This window comes from Terrapene carolina, unplaced genomic scaffold, assembly GCF_002925995.2.
Source record: "Terrapene carolina triunguis isolate 2854851 unplaced genomic scaffold, T_m_triunguis-2.0 Scaffold211, whole genome shotgun sequence".
In the NCBI taxonomy this organism is placed as follows: domain Eukaryota; kingdom Metazoa; phylum Chordata; order Testudines; family Emydidae; genus Terrapene; species Terrapene triunguis.
In genome coordinates, this window is record NW_020664562.1 from 33,027,175 (window position 1) to 33,041,909 (window position 14,735).

The 14,735-nt window shown below is 44.2% G+C and overlaps 1 protein-coding gene across 5 annotated transcripts in view; it reads left to right on the plus strand.

Moving 5' to 3' along the window:
* LOC112107617 (choline transporter-like protein 5) overlaps window positions 1-14,735 on the plus strand; it is a 199,052-nt gene that overhangs the window by 120,487 nt on the left and 63,830 nt on the right. For all 5 annotated transcript variants that reach the window (XM_026655798.1, XM_026655799.2, XM_026655797.2 and 2 more), the window contains exon 3: window positions 9,632-9,705. In XM_026655798.1, coding sequence (XP_026511583.1) covers window positions 9,632-9,705 — 74 coding nt within the window. The remainder of the gene's footprint in view (window positions 1-9,631; window positions 9,706-14,735) is intronic.

Sequence of the window (14,735 nt, forward strand, 5' to 3'; positions counted from 1 at the left end):
GTCATCTGCAGACAATGGTTCTTGTTAATGGGAGTCATCAAGATTCCAAACCATCATTAATGGCCCACACTTTACATAATTACAATAGGCCCTCAGAGTTATGTTTTATATTTCTAGTTTTAGATACAAGAGTGGTACATTTATACAAATCAGATGATCATACTTAGTAGATTATGCACTTTGTAATGATACCTTACAAGAGACCTTTTGCACGAAGCATATCCCAGTTGCATTATATTCACTTATTGTCAAATTTTTATAAAACTATCCCAGTTACATTATATTGACTTATTATCAAGTTTTTATAAAACCATATAGACTGCACAACGTCACAATAGGCACCTATTATCCCCCACCCCCATCCTTATTTTTCACACTTGCTATCTGGTCACCCTAGATCCACCTGTGGGGAGCTGGCTGAAACTGAAAATATATCCCATTAAAATGCCACAGACATTTTCCTTAACACACAAATCATAGTCCCCAGGAGTGATGTTCTGAATCAATTATATTTTGATATGCTTATGGCTCTGATTTGAATTTGGAGTGAAATCCTGGCCCCACAGAAGCCAATGGAAAAATTCCCATTAGCTTCAATGGAACTAGGATTTCATCTCAAGACACTGTCTTCCTGCATCCCACTTACCTGACTGCACTAATAAAATAGATAGGAATTTTTTCTTCTCTTTATCTGTGTAACCATCTAGAAAATAAACTTAGAACCATATGATGTGTGAATGGCCTTCATGATGATTAGATTTACAGGCAGGTTTGGTGGTGGTTTTTATTGTAGCTTCAGACAGAAAATATGTCTCTAGACTAAAATGCCTGTTTTAATATACATTGTCATTACACTACAACATAGTTATCAGAATTGGGTTTAACATTCAGACATCTTTTGGTTGAACTAGACTGTGAAAAAATATTTAACCATCAGAATATGAAATTTGTTATTACCTTCTGATAAGATCCAACAACTTACTGTTTTGTTAGAATTTATATCAGCTCAATCCCAGGCTCTACTGGGAAATGAATCTTAGTTTGGTGTGCACTTGCGCTGGACAAGGTTTATACAGCGTTCAGCTTCCCTATGTTAATCTTTTGGGATATGTTTAATATTTAATACTGGTAGTTGCTGAGAAAATGGAGTTTTTTGACATAATCCATTTCAGTCTGCTGATGAGTAGCACAGACGTGAACATAAAATGGGGAAATGATATGCATTGGACTTGTGATGATTACAATATTTTATTAGAATTGCCTCCAATTTTTTAAACTTCTCAGAAAATATAAAAGCAAATGTTAGCAATAGACGAGAAGATTGCATGGTGTGTCAGTGTCACAGCCTCTCCCTCTGGAAACTTAAATTTCAGTCCTGAAATTAGGTCACAAGTCAAATGAATTCCATGGTCCCAGCCTATTTAGTTCTCATGAACATTTATCCACATTACACAAAATGCTGCACCTCAGCACAGTGGGCTTTCTAATGGAATAAGTGAGGTCTCTCAGGTCAGAACAGGGATGCATTTGCAGAGCTGTGGGAGGAAGCTTGTACAAAGCATAGCCACACTATGCTTGGCTCTAGCCAACTGTTTTCAGTTCTCCTCTTCACTGAGCATTAAAATTTCACGCACACTAGAAGACTGAGGGAAAACAGCATGATTATGTACTTTGTCTGCAAGCATGGACTTTAAAATATTAAGGATCACATTTTACCCATCATTTTTAAAATAAGCTAACAATAGAGACACTAATTTTGTAGCAAAACATGAACAGATACAAATGCTTCAGGTCTTAACCCTTTGTATACACTTATTTATCTGTGTAGACACACATCCGATCATACATATATACACATACAAAATTGCACTGAAAATAATATTGAAAATCGTCTTCCAAACAGATGGGTGGAATCCTTCCCATTCAATGGGTCTTCCTTTTTTATCTCTAATTTAAATATAGGAATATCTCTTGAGCATGTATTTCTGATGTGCTCAGAGTCAAAAAAACTAATTGGAAACAAGCTAAAAGCTCTCTGTCCCCAGGATAACACTCCAGCTAGTATTAATCCAGGGAGTGTTTGACTGACTGAAGTGGTACAGTTGATTTCAGTCCTCAGTCTTTCTTTCCACAATAACTTTGGGCAAGATCCTCAGCTGGTGTAAATCAGTATCTCTCCATTGACTTCAGTGGCGCTATATTGATTTACACCAGCTGAGGAGCTGGCACAGTGATTATTTCTGGATGTTTTAGACAGACCCAATACACAGTGTGAATACCACAGAGAGCTGTTCAGCATTTTCATAAATAGTGTATTTCACATTCTGGGGGGCAATCCAGACCAGTTGAGGCGTTGTGTCGTTGCCTCTAACCTTGAGTGCCTCAAAATGCTTTGCTGTTTATAGCTCCCAACCTGGGCTGCTTACAACCAGCCTACCTGCATGCAGGTCACACCCTGATGGTCTGTGTGTTGGTTCAGCATCTCTGACCCAAGCATCCGTTCTACAGACCCACTCTGGCTTCTACCAGCCTTAGTTTCTATTTGCAGGGTGATCCCAACACACTTCCAGTCCCAAATTTCCCTAAAACTGTGTGCTCTGCAGTGTCCAGCCCGCTCGTGGACAGATCAGAGAAGTAATAAGGTTTGTTTGTTCCTCTAAAGACACACACATACATGACAGCTTATTAACTTAAATAGGGCTAAATAACCCCTCCCTTTAAACACCACACTGAGTTGGTTTATAGTAAAATAAAACATAGGTTAAGGCATGCCGAATAAAAGGAATAAAGTTAGAAAGGGTTACTAGCAAATAAAAGTGAAAACACTAAAAGTCTAAAACTTAATCTAGCAAGATACAGGCTTTGTTCAAGATGGTTTCACTCACCAGTCATTCTTCTTCCCAGTCATAGCTGACTTTCTCCTTTCCATAGAAGCATGGCTTCTTTTCTTCTTAGGTGAAAAATCTTTGCCTAAGCAGGTTTTTCATCTATGTTCAATTCCAGAGACTTCAACCCCACCTTGGTTGAAGGACCCATCTTTCTCAGCTGGCAAGAGCTCTGGCCTGTTGTCTGTGTAGTGACGGTGCCAAAAATGGCTTCTGTCCTTGCTTATATCTTCCAAGTTCAAAGAACTGGTTTCAAGAGGCAGGATGACCTCATGCTGTTCTTCCCTTCTTGTGGGCTTCCCATCCTCCTGTATGATTTCTGTGTAAATGGTGCTTCCATTGTTTCTGATTCCACCATGCTTAATTTACAAAGGAGACAGGTAAATAGCTGGGACATTCCCTCCTGTATGGGCAGACTATATAGCCTAATATAAATGAGTATCCATAATTCCTTATATAGAGTTAATATATACAGTTCACAATTATATGAATCACAGTGTGTCATTAGCTTTCAGAAAAGACCTCACTCTGTACACTTTTATAATACAGCAATATTGTATACAATCATAGACTTTAAGGTCAGAAGAGACCATTATGATCATCTAGTCTGACCTCCTGCACAACGCAGGCCACAGAATCTCACCCGCCCATTCCTGTAACAAACCTCTAGCCTATGCCTGAGTTATTGAAGTCCTCAAATCATGGTTTAAAGACCTCAAGGTGCAGAGAATCCTCCAGCAAGTGACCTGTGCCCCACGCTACAGAGAAAGGCGAAAAACCTCCAGGGCCTCTGCCAATCTGCCCTGGAGGAAAATTCTTTCCCGACCCCAAATATGGCGATCAGTTAAACCCTGAGCATGTGGGCAAGACCCACCAGCCAGCACCCAGGAAAGAATTCTCTGTAGTAACTCAGATCCCACCCCATCTAACATCCCATCACAGGCCATTGGGCATATTTACCTGCTAATAATCAAAGATCAATTAATTGCCAAAATTAGGCTATCACATTATACCATCCCCTCCATAAACTTATCAAGCTTAGTCTTGAAGCCAGATATGTTTTTTGCCCCCACTACTCCCCTTGGAAGGCTGTTCCAGAACTTCACTCCTCTAATGGTTAGAAACCTTCATCTAATTTCAAGTCTAAACTTCCTAATGTCCAGTTTATATCCATATCAGTTGATTCAATTGCTTATCATTTGAGGTTCAGCATCCCTGTCTTTATAGACCAGTAAGCCTTTGAAATGGATTCTTCTGAAAAAGTAAAACCCAGACGTAGCTCTCTCCTGCTGGGTGTAGACCAGTGTTTCTCAACCTTTCGATACCAGGGACCAGCTTGCTGCCCTCCTAAACTGTGTCAGGGAGATCTCAGGGACCGGCGCCAGTCCATGGTCTGGTAATTCAGAAACACTGGTGTAAACAACATGCTGTCTTCTCCCCCACTTGTTAATGTGAGGTTTGCCTCCACTTCTTGTTACCTTAATAAGTCTGTTTACTGCTTATATGTATATTGAGGTAAACACAGATTCCAGTCTCTACGCAAAAGAATAAATGGACACAAATCTGACATCAGGAATCATAACATTCAGAAACCAGTAGGAGAACACTTTAACCTGTCTGGTCACTCAGTAACAGACTTAAAGGTGGCAATTTTGCAACAGAAAAGCTTCAAAAACAGACTCCAACGAGAAACTGCTGAACTTGAATTGATATGCAAACTAGATACAATCAACTTAGGCTTGAATAGAGACTGGGAATGGCTGAGCCATTACAAACATTGAATCTATCTCCTCATGTAAGTATTCTCACACTTCTTATCAAACTGTCTGTACTGGGCTATCTTGATTATCACACTCTGAAGAAAACTTAAGAAAATCTAGTGTTTAGGCTGATAGGTTAACAAAGCACCGTTTGCATTAAAACCTTATTAGTACTTTTCTTGCGGACTTTCTAGTCTCCATAGTGGAGCGTATGCTCGAAAGGAAGTATCCCTGAACACACTAAATCTGCCACCAACTCAAATGTTTATTCAGCTTTGCTGAATAGTGCCCTTTGGTCTGGCCACACTGTTTGATAAAAGTACCAGCCACTCTATTTAGATCCATACCAGCTGAGATGATCTCTCAGTTCAGGCTACAGTCAAGTAGGGGATCCTGAGTTCTGTTCATAAACCACAAAACAGACAAAAATTCTTTTTCCTACAGCATGGTTTCTTAGAGTGATTTCAAAACATAGGCATCAGTCCTCCAGAGAATTCTGTGTGAGCAGACCCCTGCATTCAGGCAGAGCTCCATTAACACTGAGCTCTGAGCAGCATTGATGCCTTAAACGGTCAGCTTCAAGTTTGTCCACAAAGGATGAGTGATGTTTCCCATTGTCTATATTCATACATGTAGATGGTGATCTCTCTGAGGCAGAGGCTGTCTCTTTGTTATATGTTTGCACAGGGCCTAGCACAAAGGGATCCAGGTCTGTAAGTGCTGTCGTAATACTGGTACAACTCTAATATTAAGAATAATGGTTTCTTGCTAGTGCAACATCTTGGACAGAATTGCACGCGTGAGACATTATGAACTGTAAAAACAACGAGGAGTCCCTGTGGCACCTAAATTTGTTAGTCTCTAAGGTGCCACAAGGACGACTCCATTGTTTTTGCTGATACAGACTAACATGGCTACCACTCTGAAATCTCTCATTATGAACTGTAGAATTGGAGGATGAAGCCAGCAGAAGCAAGTAGTCCCCAAGCAGAATCATTAGCCACGAAATGCATGGTTTGTCAGTGAATAAGTGCTTCCAATCTCTGATACTCAATATTCAGAGTCATTATTTATTTATCTGAATTCTGTTAACACCTCCTATGTACTATGTAACTTCCATGAAGACACAGGAACAAAGTGTTTTCTTACTTTGCGCTGCCACATATAACAAAGCGAGGAAGCCAATCCATTTCTGAAAGGTGGTAGAAAGCAAAGCAGTACCCATAAACTAAACAAAATGACAACGGTAGGCAATAAAATCTGGCATGGGGGCCAGAAATATGCACTTATCAAATGAGATTATTTTATTACTTCACCTGGCTAAAATGAATCTGTTGGGTTTATCAGTGATTTGTTTCTACGGAGACCGCAATGTTCAATAGTTAGGCTAACAACAACAATGTAGAATAGTTAGGCTAACAACAAAATTTGGGCAAGATCTTGGGGAGCAACTGAACTGCAAAAAGGTAAAAGAACATTGCAAATTTCAAATACAGCCATACTTTCACAATGACTTTCATGTTGTCCAGTACATTTTAATTCATGACACAAATGAATCATTATAAATATTGTCTATATGCATTATACTCTGTTACAATATCCTGTTGTCCGTGCAGTCATTGCTGCTGGGAAAAGGTTTGGACTCCATTTGAAAAAATGGTTATATTTTTCCTTTTGTAATTTTTGCGTCATGTACCCCATGAGGATGGTGGGTATCTTTGTGTGTATGTACAGGTATATTATAAAAACGTGGCAGTGATATCCATGTGAAAGCGTGCAGGGCCATATGATAAATTACATTTATCATGCACTCTCCCCTCAACACTCTGCCCACTAATCCATCTCCCCTAGCATTTATTCTACGATTTCACCCCCTGAGCAGCTTCCTGCAGTTTCATTGTCTTGAATACAAATACAACCGCAAAATCAATTCGCCATCAAAATGTTTCTATTTTTCCCCTAAACGTGAGCATTTCTGCTCCAAAACAAAACCAGTTCAAAGCCCAGCACAGGAAATGCTCAGTCCTGGTTACAGCAATAAATGTAATATCTCAATATCTTGTGACCCTTCAGGGCTAGAAATGGGAGTCTAATCCTTTTGGGGAGGGGAGATTCCCAGCATTCCATTTGCTCCAGTTTTGAAAACTCCCAGTGACTTTAAGGGAGTAAAATGGTACGTGTGGAACAGTTATTTTAGGTCATTTGGTGAGGTATCTTATATATTTGGTTTAACTTTTCTCTCCTGCTGAGCCTTGGATTTCTAAGGTGAAATCCTGGCCCCACAAAGTCAGCAGGACTTTTGCCATTGATTTCAGTGGAGCCAGGATTTTACCCGTGGTAACAAAGGCACCTGGCTGCACAGGCAGAGGGGTGCAAGAAATAGTCCCAATAAATTTATTTTAAAACTCTCCAAGCCATGCCCAAAATAGTTTCTGTGCAATTATTATAATTATTTAATATTTATATTATAGCAGCACCCAGAGGCCAGGATCAGTTGTGCTAGGCACTATAAAATCTGTCATACCCAGAACAGAAAATGGTGTGAGGTGGTAGAAACATTTGACACTTGAATAATTGCAAAACTTTAAGGGATGAACTGGCACAAACGGGTATGGGCTCTGATCATACATAATCATAAATACCACGTGTACAAGAGGGTTCTGACAACAAGAGACTTATAATTAAAGTATTGCAGTGTTCTAGTTCGTCTCCCATTAGTATTTTTACCTGAGTTATCTTTTATTAAACACTGTGCCATTTAACAGCCACTCTGGAGGGTGAGAAACTGAGCCTGAGTAAAGTATCAGAATTCGTGTGAAACAGATGTTAGCCTTACATTTAAAAAGGTTTAGTGCTTCTGCTGGTGTTAAGAGAAGGAAGCAGGTGACCCTATTTCCACTCATTATTTATCCATTTTGTGATTCCAAATAAAATCTAAATCTTCAGATTAAAGCTCTCCTCATAACTGTAACGTGCTGTCATCTATTCTCTGGGCAGACACTCATTACAGGGCACTTGAGAAAAGCTTCATCTATAACAACTGCAGCAAATGATAGCTTAAAGCAGTGGTTCTCAACCAGGGGTCCAGGGCTCCCTGGGGGGGCCATGAGCAGGTTTCAGGGGGTCTGCCAAAATAAACCAGAGAGCAGGGTCAGCATTAGACTCACTGGGGCCCAGGGTAGAAAGCCGAATGCCGAGTCCAAGCCCCTTCTCCCCAGGCTGAAGCAGAAGCCTGAGCAATTTAGCTTTGTGGGGCCCCCTGTGGAATAAAGCCCTGGGCAGTTGCTCTGCTTGCTACCCCCTAACGCTGGCTCTGGCTCTTAATCTACTGAAAAACAGCTGTTGTGTACATGGTGGGCTGTGTAATTTTTATAGCATGTTGCGGGGGGGGGGGTCTGAAGGAAAAAGGTTGAGACCCCTCTGGCTTAAAGAACAAGAGGGGCTCCATTGTCAGTTCTTTCAGTTTAACTAACTCTCGTTCATTAGATTGCCTCAACACATCCCCATAGTCACACAGACCTGGAACCTAGGGCTGAGATTGTTTCTCTATGGAGAGGCACATGGGTCATACATGCTTAGTTCCTTTTTCACACCTAGAAGTGTCTCTCCAAGTTTTCCCATTGTTTAAAAGTTGTGTAATCTTTTCCCCTCTTCCCAATCACTGGGATCTGGATCTACTCTTCACCCCCTCCTTTCAAACCCATAACTAAGTGTCCCCTATCCTTCATATCTCTCAGATTGGCCTCTCTAGTGCGGATCACTTTGGCCAGAAGAATCTGAGAACTATAAGCCCTTATGTCTAATTCTCCAGTCTTAATTTCTAAGGACAGTATTTCTGGGCTTTCTTCATTATACCCGTCATGCTGATTGAAGCTGAATGATGGGACTTTTAATAAAACTCTGGCAAGATCTCTTCAGCCATTTCGGGGGTTTCAGGGCAGGGGTGCTGGAACAGTTTGTATAGTGGGGGTGCTGAGAACCATTGATCCAAACTGTAAGCCCTGTATATAATGGAAACCACTTTAAATCAGGGGGTGTACCCCCACCACCCCTAGTTCCAGCACCTATGTTTCACGGTGAATCCTCCCTACACACACACACACTTTATCCACTTTAAAAAAGAAATTTTAATTGATCCTTTCTAGATGGGGCTATGGCAAAAATAGATGTTTGAAACTTGAAACTCACCATGGCTAAACCTCTGATTGAGAAGTAATGCCTCTTCTTGTGCTTAAAAAAATGGTTTTAATTTACCAGAGTTGGTTTGTAATTGTATCCTGAACATGTGCAATAGACAATTTTGTTAAATACATAGATACGTACAATAAATATATATATCTACATTAAAGAGTACCGCTAATTAAGTCTGCACTTTTCAAAACAGACTGACTTTAAAGATCCTCAGCTTGGCCTTGACCAGCATTGGCTTCAGTGGAACTATGCCAATTTACACCAGCTGCAGCTGGTAGCCGCTGGGCCGTTAATTCACATGTCTGCTTGTTTAGACTCCTAGGCCAGGTTGGAGGTGGTTTAGTTTGGTAAGGCAATCCTTTACTTTCTTTTTAACCAGAAACACTCCTTAGCCCACCTCTAGAGTGATTGTTGTTTAGTAGTCATCGAAAGCAAGGACTTGTGAATGTAAGTTTATGAAGGAGAATTGGAAGCCAGATAAGTTCAGACTAGAAATAAGGCACAGATTTTGAATGATGAGGGTAAATAACCATTGTTAGAACTTACGTTGGGTCGAGGTGGATTCTCAATCATTGACCATTTTAAAATCAAGATTGGATGTTTTTCTAAAAGGTATGTTACACTTGAAAAAGAAATTAATTAAGGAAAGTCCTGTGGCCGGTGTAATTCAGGAGGTTAGACTATATGATGTCTGTGGTCACTTCTGATCTTGTAATGTATGAATCAATCATTTACAAAGGAGGAGTTATTTTGGACACTTTTCTAATTCTTTAAAATGTTCCCTTCTGTCTTTAGGCACTGTACGGATGTTCTGTGCTGTGTAATCTTCATAGTCGTCATTCTGGGTTACATTGCATTAGGAATTCTGGGTAAGTAAACCCAGCCACGGTAGTGGCTTCTCTTGCAGGGGGAGTAAATAAGTGAGTCATTATTTTTAATTGAAGAGTCCATTTAATTTTAAACTTTCTAATCAATGAGCCATGTGTTTTCTAGGACATTAAATGCCTGTTATAGTCAGGGAGAGGTTGAAAATTATGTGTTTATTGATGGAAAAAACCAAAGTAAAATATATGCAGGTAAAAATGCCATGGTTCAATCATTTTGCTATCATAAACTATAATTGAGACAGGAAAATCCTGGCACTTGTCACTTGTCAAAAAACAAAAGCTAGAGAAAAACATTCATTTTTTAAGAGGCTTTGCATTCTTTAAAATATTAGCAAGAGACTCTATGGGAGCAATGAATGGAGCAGAAAAAACTTCATTTAATTGTGGTGGACAGAGCTGTTTGCTTATCAGGATATTCCGTGGTAACCGTTTAGTTTGCTTGTCTGAGAGAACTTCACTGAGACTGTCTAAATGAGTGAGGGCAAATGCCAGCTACCATAAAAGTACAGTTACTATGTGTTTGCATATTTGACTGAACTTAATTTCCTAATAAAAGACCATATGGCCCTGGCTTAGACATACGAAATGTCATCACTCTTTTTAATTCTGTGTTAGCAGTTTGGCTTTGTACGGTAGAGAAAATACTATGTGTAGTGTCAGAAGATGACAATAAGCAAGATTGATTTTACACAACCAGTAGAAATCAGTAAGTATACGGGAATGTACATCATCCTCTCATTAGAATATACTATTGGCACAGCATCCCAAAAGTCATAATTTGTTCTCTGTCTCTCTTCAGCTCCCTGTCTCTCTCACTTTACCTTGTAGTATTTAAACACTGAACAGGTAGTTAAGATTTTGCTGCTTCTCTCTCCAGGTGCTCCTGTGTGCGTGTGTTGTTCATTCCCTTGTTCACACATACTAGTTGTCCCTTCATGGAACATCCTGCTTTCAGAAAGGGGGAAAGGGAAGGAAATAAAGTGAATACACTCAGGGCCGGCTCCAGGCACCAGCCAAGCAAGCTCGGGGCGGCAGATTGTACGAGGCGGCATTCGGCCCAATCCTAGGGCGGCACGGCCGCTTTTTTGTTTTGTTTTGTTCCGCTCTGGCCTCCCTGTAGCGGGCAGCGGCACAGAGGAGGGGAGCACCCTGCAGCAAGCCCGGCAGGGCAGCCCGTGTCCTTCCCTCCCAGCTGACCGCGGCGCGGAGCCCTCCCGGCAGGCGGCGCGGCGGTTGGGGCTGTGTGGCAGCGCCCCCCTGAAGCCCTGGCCGCCTCCTTCTCTCTTTTCCCCCCCGCCTCCTCCCCCGCTAGCCGGGGCACCAGCGCAGGGAGTCCCACCGCACCCTGGCTCCGGCCGCGCCGCTGGTGCTTTTTTTTTTTTGCTTGGGGCGGCAAAAAGGCCAGAGCTGGCCCTGAATACACTTGCAAGCAATAACAGTCAAGGGGGTCATTGCAGTTGAAAGGTAGCACCACACACTGACCCCATAACAGGCAGTTGTTGTCTAATGAATGGAGCATGATGCTGGCAGGCAGGAAACCTGTGTTCCACTCATGACTGTCACTAAGGGTATGTCTACACTACGAGGGTAATTCGATTTTACTTAAATCGAATATGTGGAATCGATATTGCAAAGTCGAACGTGTGTGTCCACACTAAGGACACACGAAGGACAGTAATTCGACTTTGTGAGTCCACACTAACGGGCGAGCGTCGATATTGGAAGCGGTGCACTGTGGGCAGCTATCCCACAGTTCCCGCAGTCCCCGCTGCCCATCGGAATTCTGGGTCGAGCCGCCAATGCCTTCTGGGTAAAAAAAATTTGTCGTCATCCGTCCGTCACTAACGCCCTCCCTCCCTCCATGAAAGCGCCGGCGGGAAATCAGTTCGCGCACTTTTCTGGTCAGTGACAGCGCGGACGCCACAGCACTGCGATCATGGATCACGCTGAGACCATCGCTGCACTTGTGGCCGTTCTCAACACCTCGCAGCTTATCATACACCTTTCCCTGAGGCAGATGAAGAGTAATCAGGCGAGGAGGCTACGACACCGCCGTGATGGCCTGAAGTCGGAGAGTAGCACAGAGCTGTCAGAAACCACGAGCCCCAGCGCCCAGGACATCACGGTGGCAATGGGTCATGTGGATATCGTGGAACGGCGATTCTGGGCCCGGGAAACAAGCACGGACTGGTGGGACCGTATAGTGCTTCAGGTCTGGGATGAATCCCAGTGGCTGCGAAACTTTCGCATGCGGAAGGGGACTTTCCTCGAACTTTGTGAATTGCTGTCCCCTGCCCTGAAGCGCCAGAATACCAGGATGAGAGCAGCCCTCACAGTTGAGAAGCGAGTGGCCATAGCCCTCTGGAAGCTTGCAACGCCGGACAGCTACCGGTCGGTTGCGAACCACTTTGGTGTGGGCAAATCTACCGTGGGGGTTGTTGTCATGCAAGTAGCCAAGGCAATCGTCAAGGTACTGCTCCCAAAGGTAGTGACCCTGGGAAACGCGCAGGTCATCATAGATGGCTTTGCCGCGATGGGATTCCCAAACTGCGGTGGGGCTATAGATGGGACTCACATCCCTATCCTGGGACCGGACCACCAGGCCAGCCAGTACATCAACCGAAAGGGCTACTTTTCAATGGTGCTGCAAGCACTGGTGGACCATCGGGGACGGTTTACAAACATCTACGTCGGATGGCCGGGCAAGGTTCATGACGCTCGCGTGTTCAGGAACTCTGGTCTGTTTAGACGGCTGCAGGAAGGTATTTACTTCCCAGACCACAAAATAACTCTTGGGGATGTGGAGATGCCTACAGTCATCCTCGGGGACCCAGCCTACCCGCTAATGCCCTGGCTCATGAAGCCCTATACTGGCGCCCTGGACACAGAAAAAGAACTGTTCAACTACCGTCTCAGCAAGTGCAGAATGGTGGTGGAGTGTGCTTTTGGCCGTCTCAAAGGGAGATGGAGAAGCTTACTCACTCGCTGTGATCTCAGTGAAACCAATATCCCCATCGTTATTGCAGCTTGCTGTGTGCTCCACAACCTGTGTGAGAGCAAGGGGGAGACCTTTATGGCGGGGTGGGAGCTAGAGGCAAATAGCCTGGCTGCTGATTACGTCCAGCCAGACAGCCGGGCCATTAGAAGATCCCAGCGGGACGCCCTGTGCATCCGGGAGGCTTTGAAAGCTAGGTTCCTGAGTGAGCAGGGCAACCAGTGACTTTTCAGTTTGTGGACAGAAAAGCTGAACCTGCCCCTGTTTCTTTACCCAGTTCATTTGGACTATCCTCTCCAGTTACATACCCCCTTCACCCCCTTCCCCTTCCCAAAAAATAAAATCATTTCTATTTTGTTAATGAACACCGTTGTCTGTATTGCTGTTTTCACGGGAATGTTTTAAACCGGGGACGCAGACTGTGGCGGGGGGCGGGTTTAGTGTTCTGATGCAAATGATGCTTCTAAACTCCCGGAATGACAGGCTCCGCACTGGTGGACTGGTTATTTCAATGGAGCCTGCCAGCACTCCTGGGGGGGACTGTGTGTATGTGTCGGCTATGTGACTTTCTGGCAGGGGGGGTAGGGTTACATATCCCCTGCTGCGTGGATCTGTGAGCCAGGATAAGGACCGCTGCATAAGATCTGTAACTGCCCTCCCCCGCCAAAAAGTCACAGAGCAACCCCCCCGCCCCCGAACATGAAAAACACCTCCCAGACTGACCAGGGTAACCAGTGACTGCACTGTGTATGTGTCCTGATGCTGGACCTGACACCGCCTCTGTACCCTGCTAAAGGTCACTGTCCTGTCCAATTACCAAGCCCCTTCCCCCCCTCCAGACAGACTCTCCCTCAAAAGAACCTGACTGAAACAGTAATGGAGAGAAACAAACATTTTATTGCGAACCAGACATGAAACGTGGGGTGTGAAACTTGGACGGGGGCTTGTGTGAGGTGGGTAGGAAAGGGCTTATGAAATTTTGGGGAATGTCAGCCTTCTAGTGCTAGAGCAGTCTGCAGGGGTTGACTGAAAGTTTTAACGGCCCTTGCCGCCCCTCCTTCTTTGGACTTTGGGTGAGGGGGGTGTGGGACTTGGTGGCGGGTGAGGGCGGTTACAGATAGACTGCAGCGGGGCTCTGTCCTCCTGCCTCCGGTCTTGCAGAACATCCACAAGGCGCCGGAGCGTGTCCGTTTGCTCCCTCATTAGTCCAAGCAGCTTTTCAGTAGCCTGTTGGTCCTCCTGACGCCACCTCTCCTCCCGTTCCATGACTGCTCGGTGCATTTGTGACAAGTTCTCCCTCCACTGTGTCTGCTGGGCTGCCTGGGCTCGGGAGCAGTCCATTAGTTCTGAGAACATGTCTTCACGCGTCTTCTTCTTCCTCCGCCTAATCTGCGCTAGCCTCTGGGAGTGTGCTGAGAGGCTGGGTTGGGAGACAGTCGCAGATGTGTCTGTGTGAATTGTGAAAAGGGAGTGAATTCCTGAGACAGATAAATGAAATTGTATACAAAGAACCTAGTCTTTCTCTGTGAACAAGACCATGCACTGCACCTCTCACATGCGCACTCAGGACAAGGTCGAATTTTCGGCCGTCGCCTTCAGTGCCTGTGGACTTGCGGAGGTCTTGGAGTGTTCAGAGAACTGTGGCTGGAGACCTGAACTTCTGGAGCGGGCAATAATGGTAAGCCGCAGACTTGTGGCTGCTTAAAACTCCAGCAGTAGCACTGGCCTCCTTTCACATTGAAAGCAATGCCAGTCTCTGCTGCCAGCAATCAGGACAGCATGAACTCTGCCCCTGTCCCACCCCCTCGCGGCTGTCCCAGGGAAAGATCCCTGTATGCTGCCCCTCTCCCTCCACCGCGTGGCTGTCAAGCAGTCCCAATACTAACATTCCCCTCCCTAATTCAAAGCAGGGCGTCATGAGCGACATCACCCTCCTGAGGATCCCGGACACCCAGAGAGAACGCATGCTGCGGGAAAGCATGCAGAAACCGGGGCCGTATGCCGCCATGCTATGTCG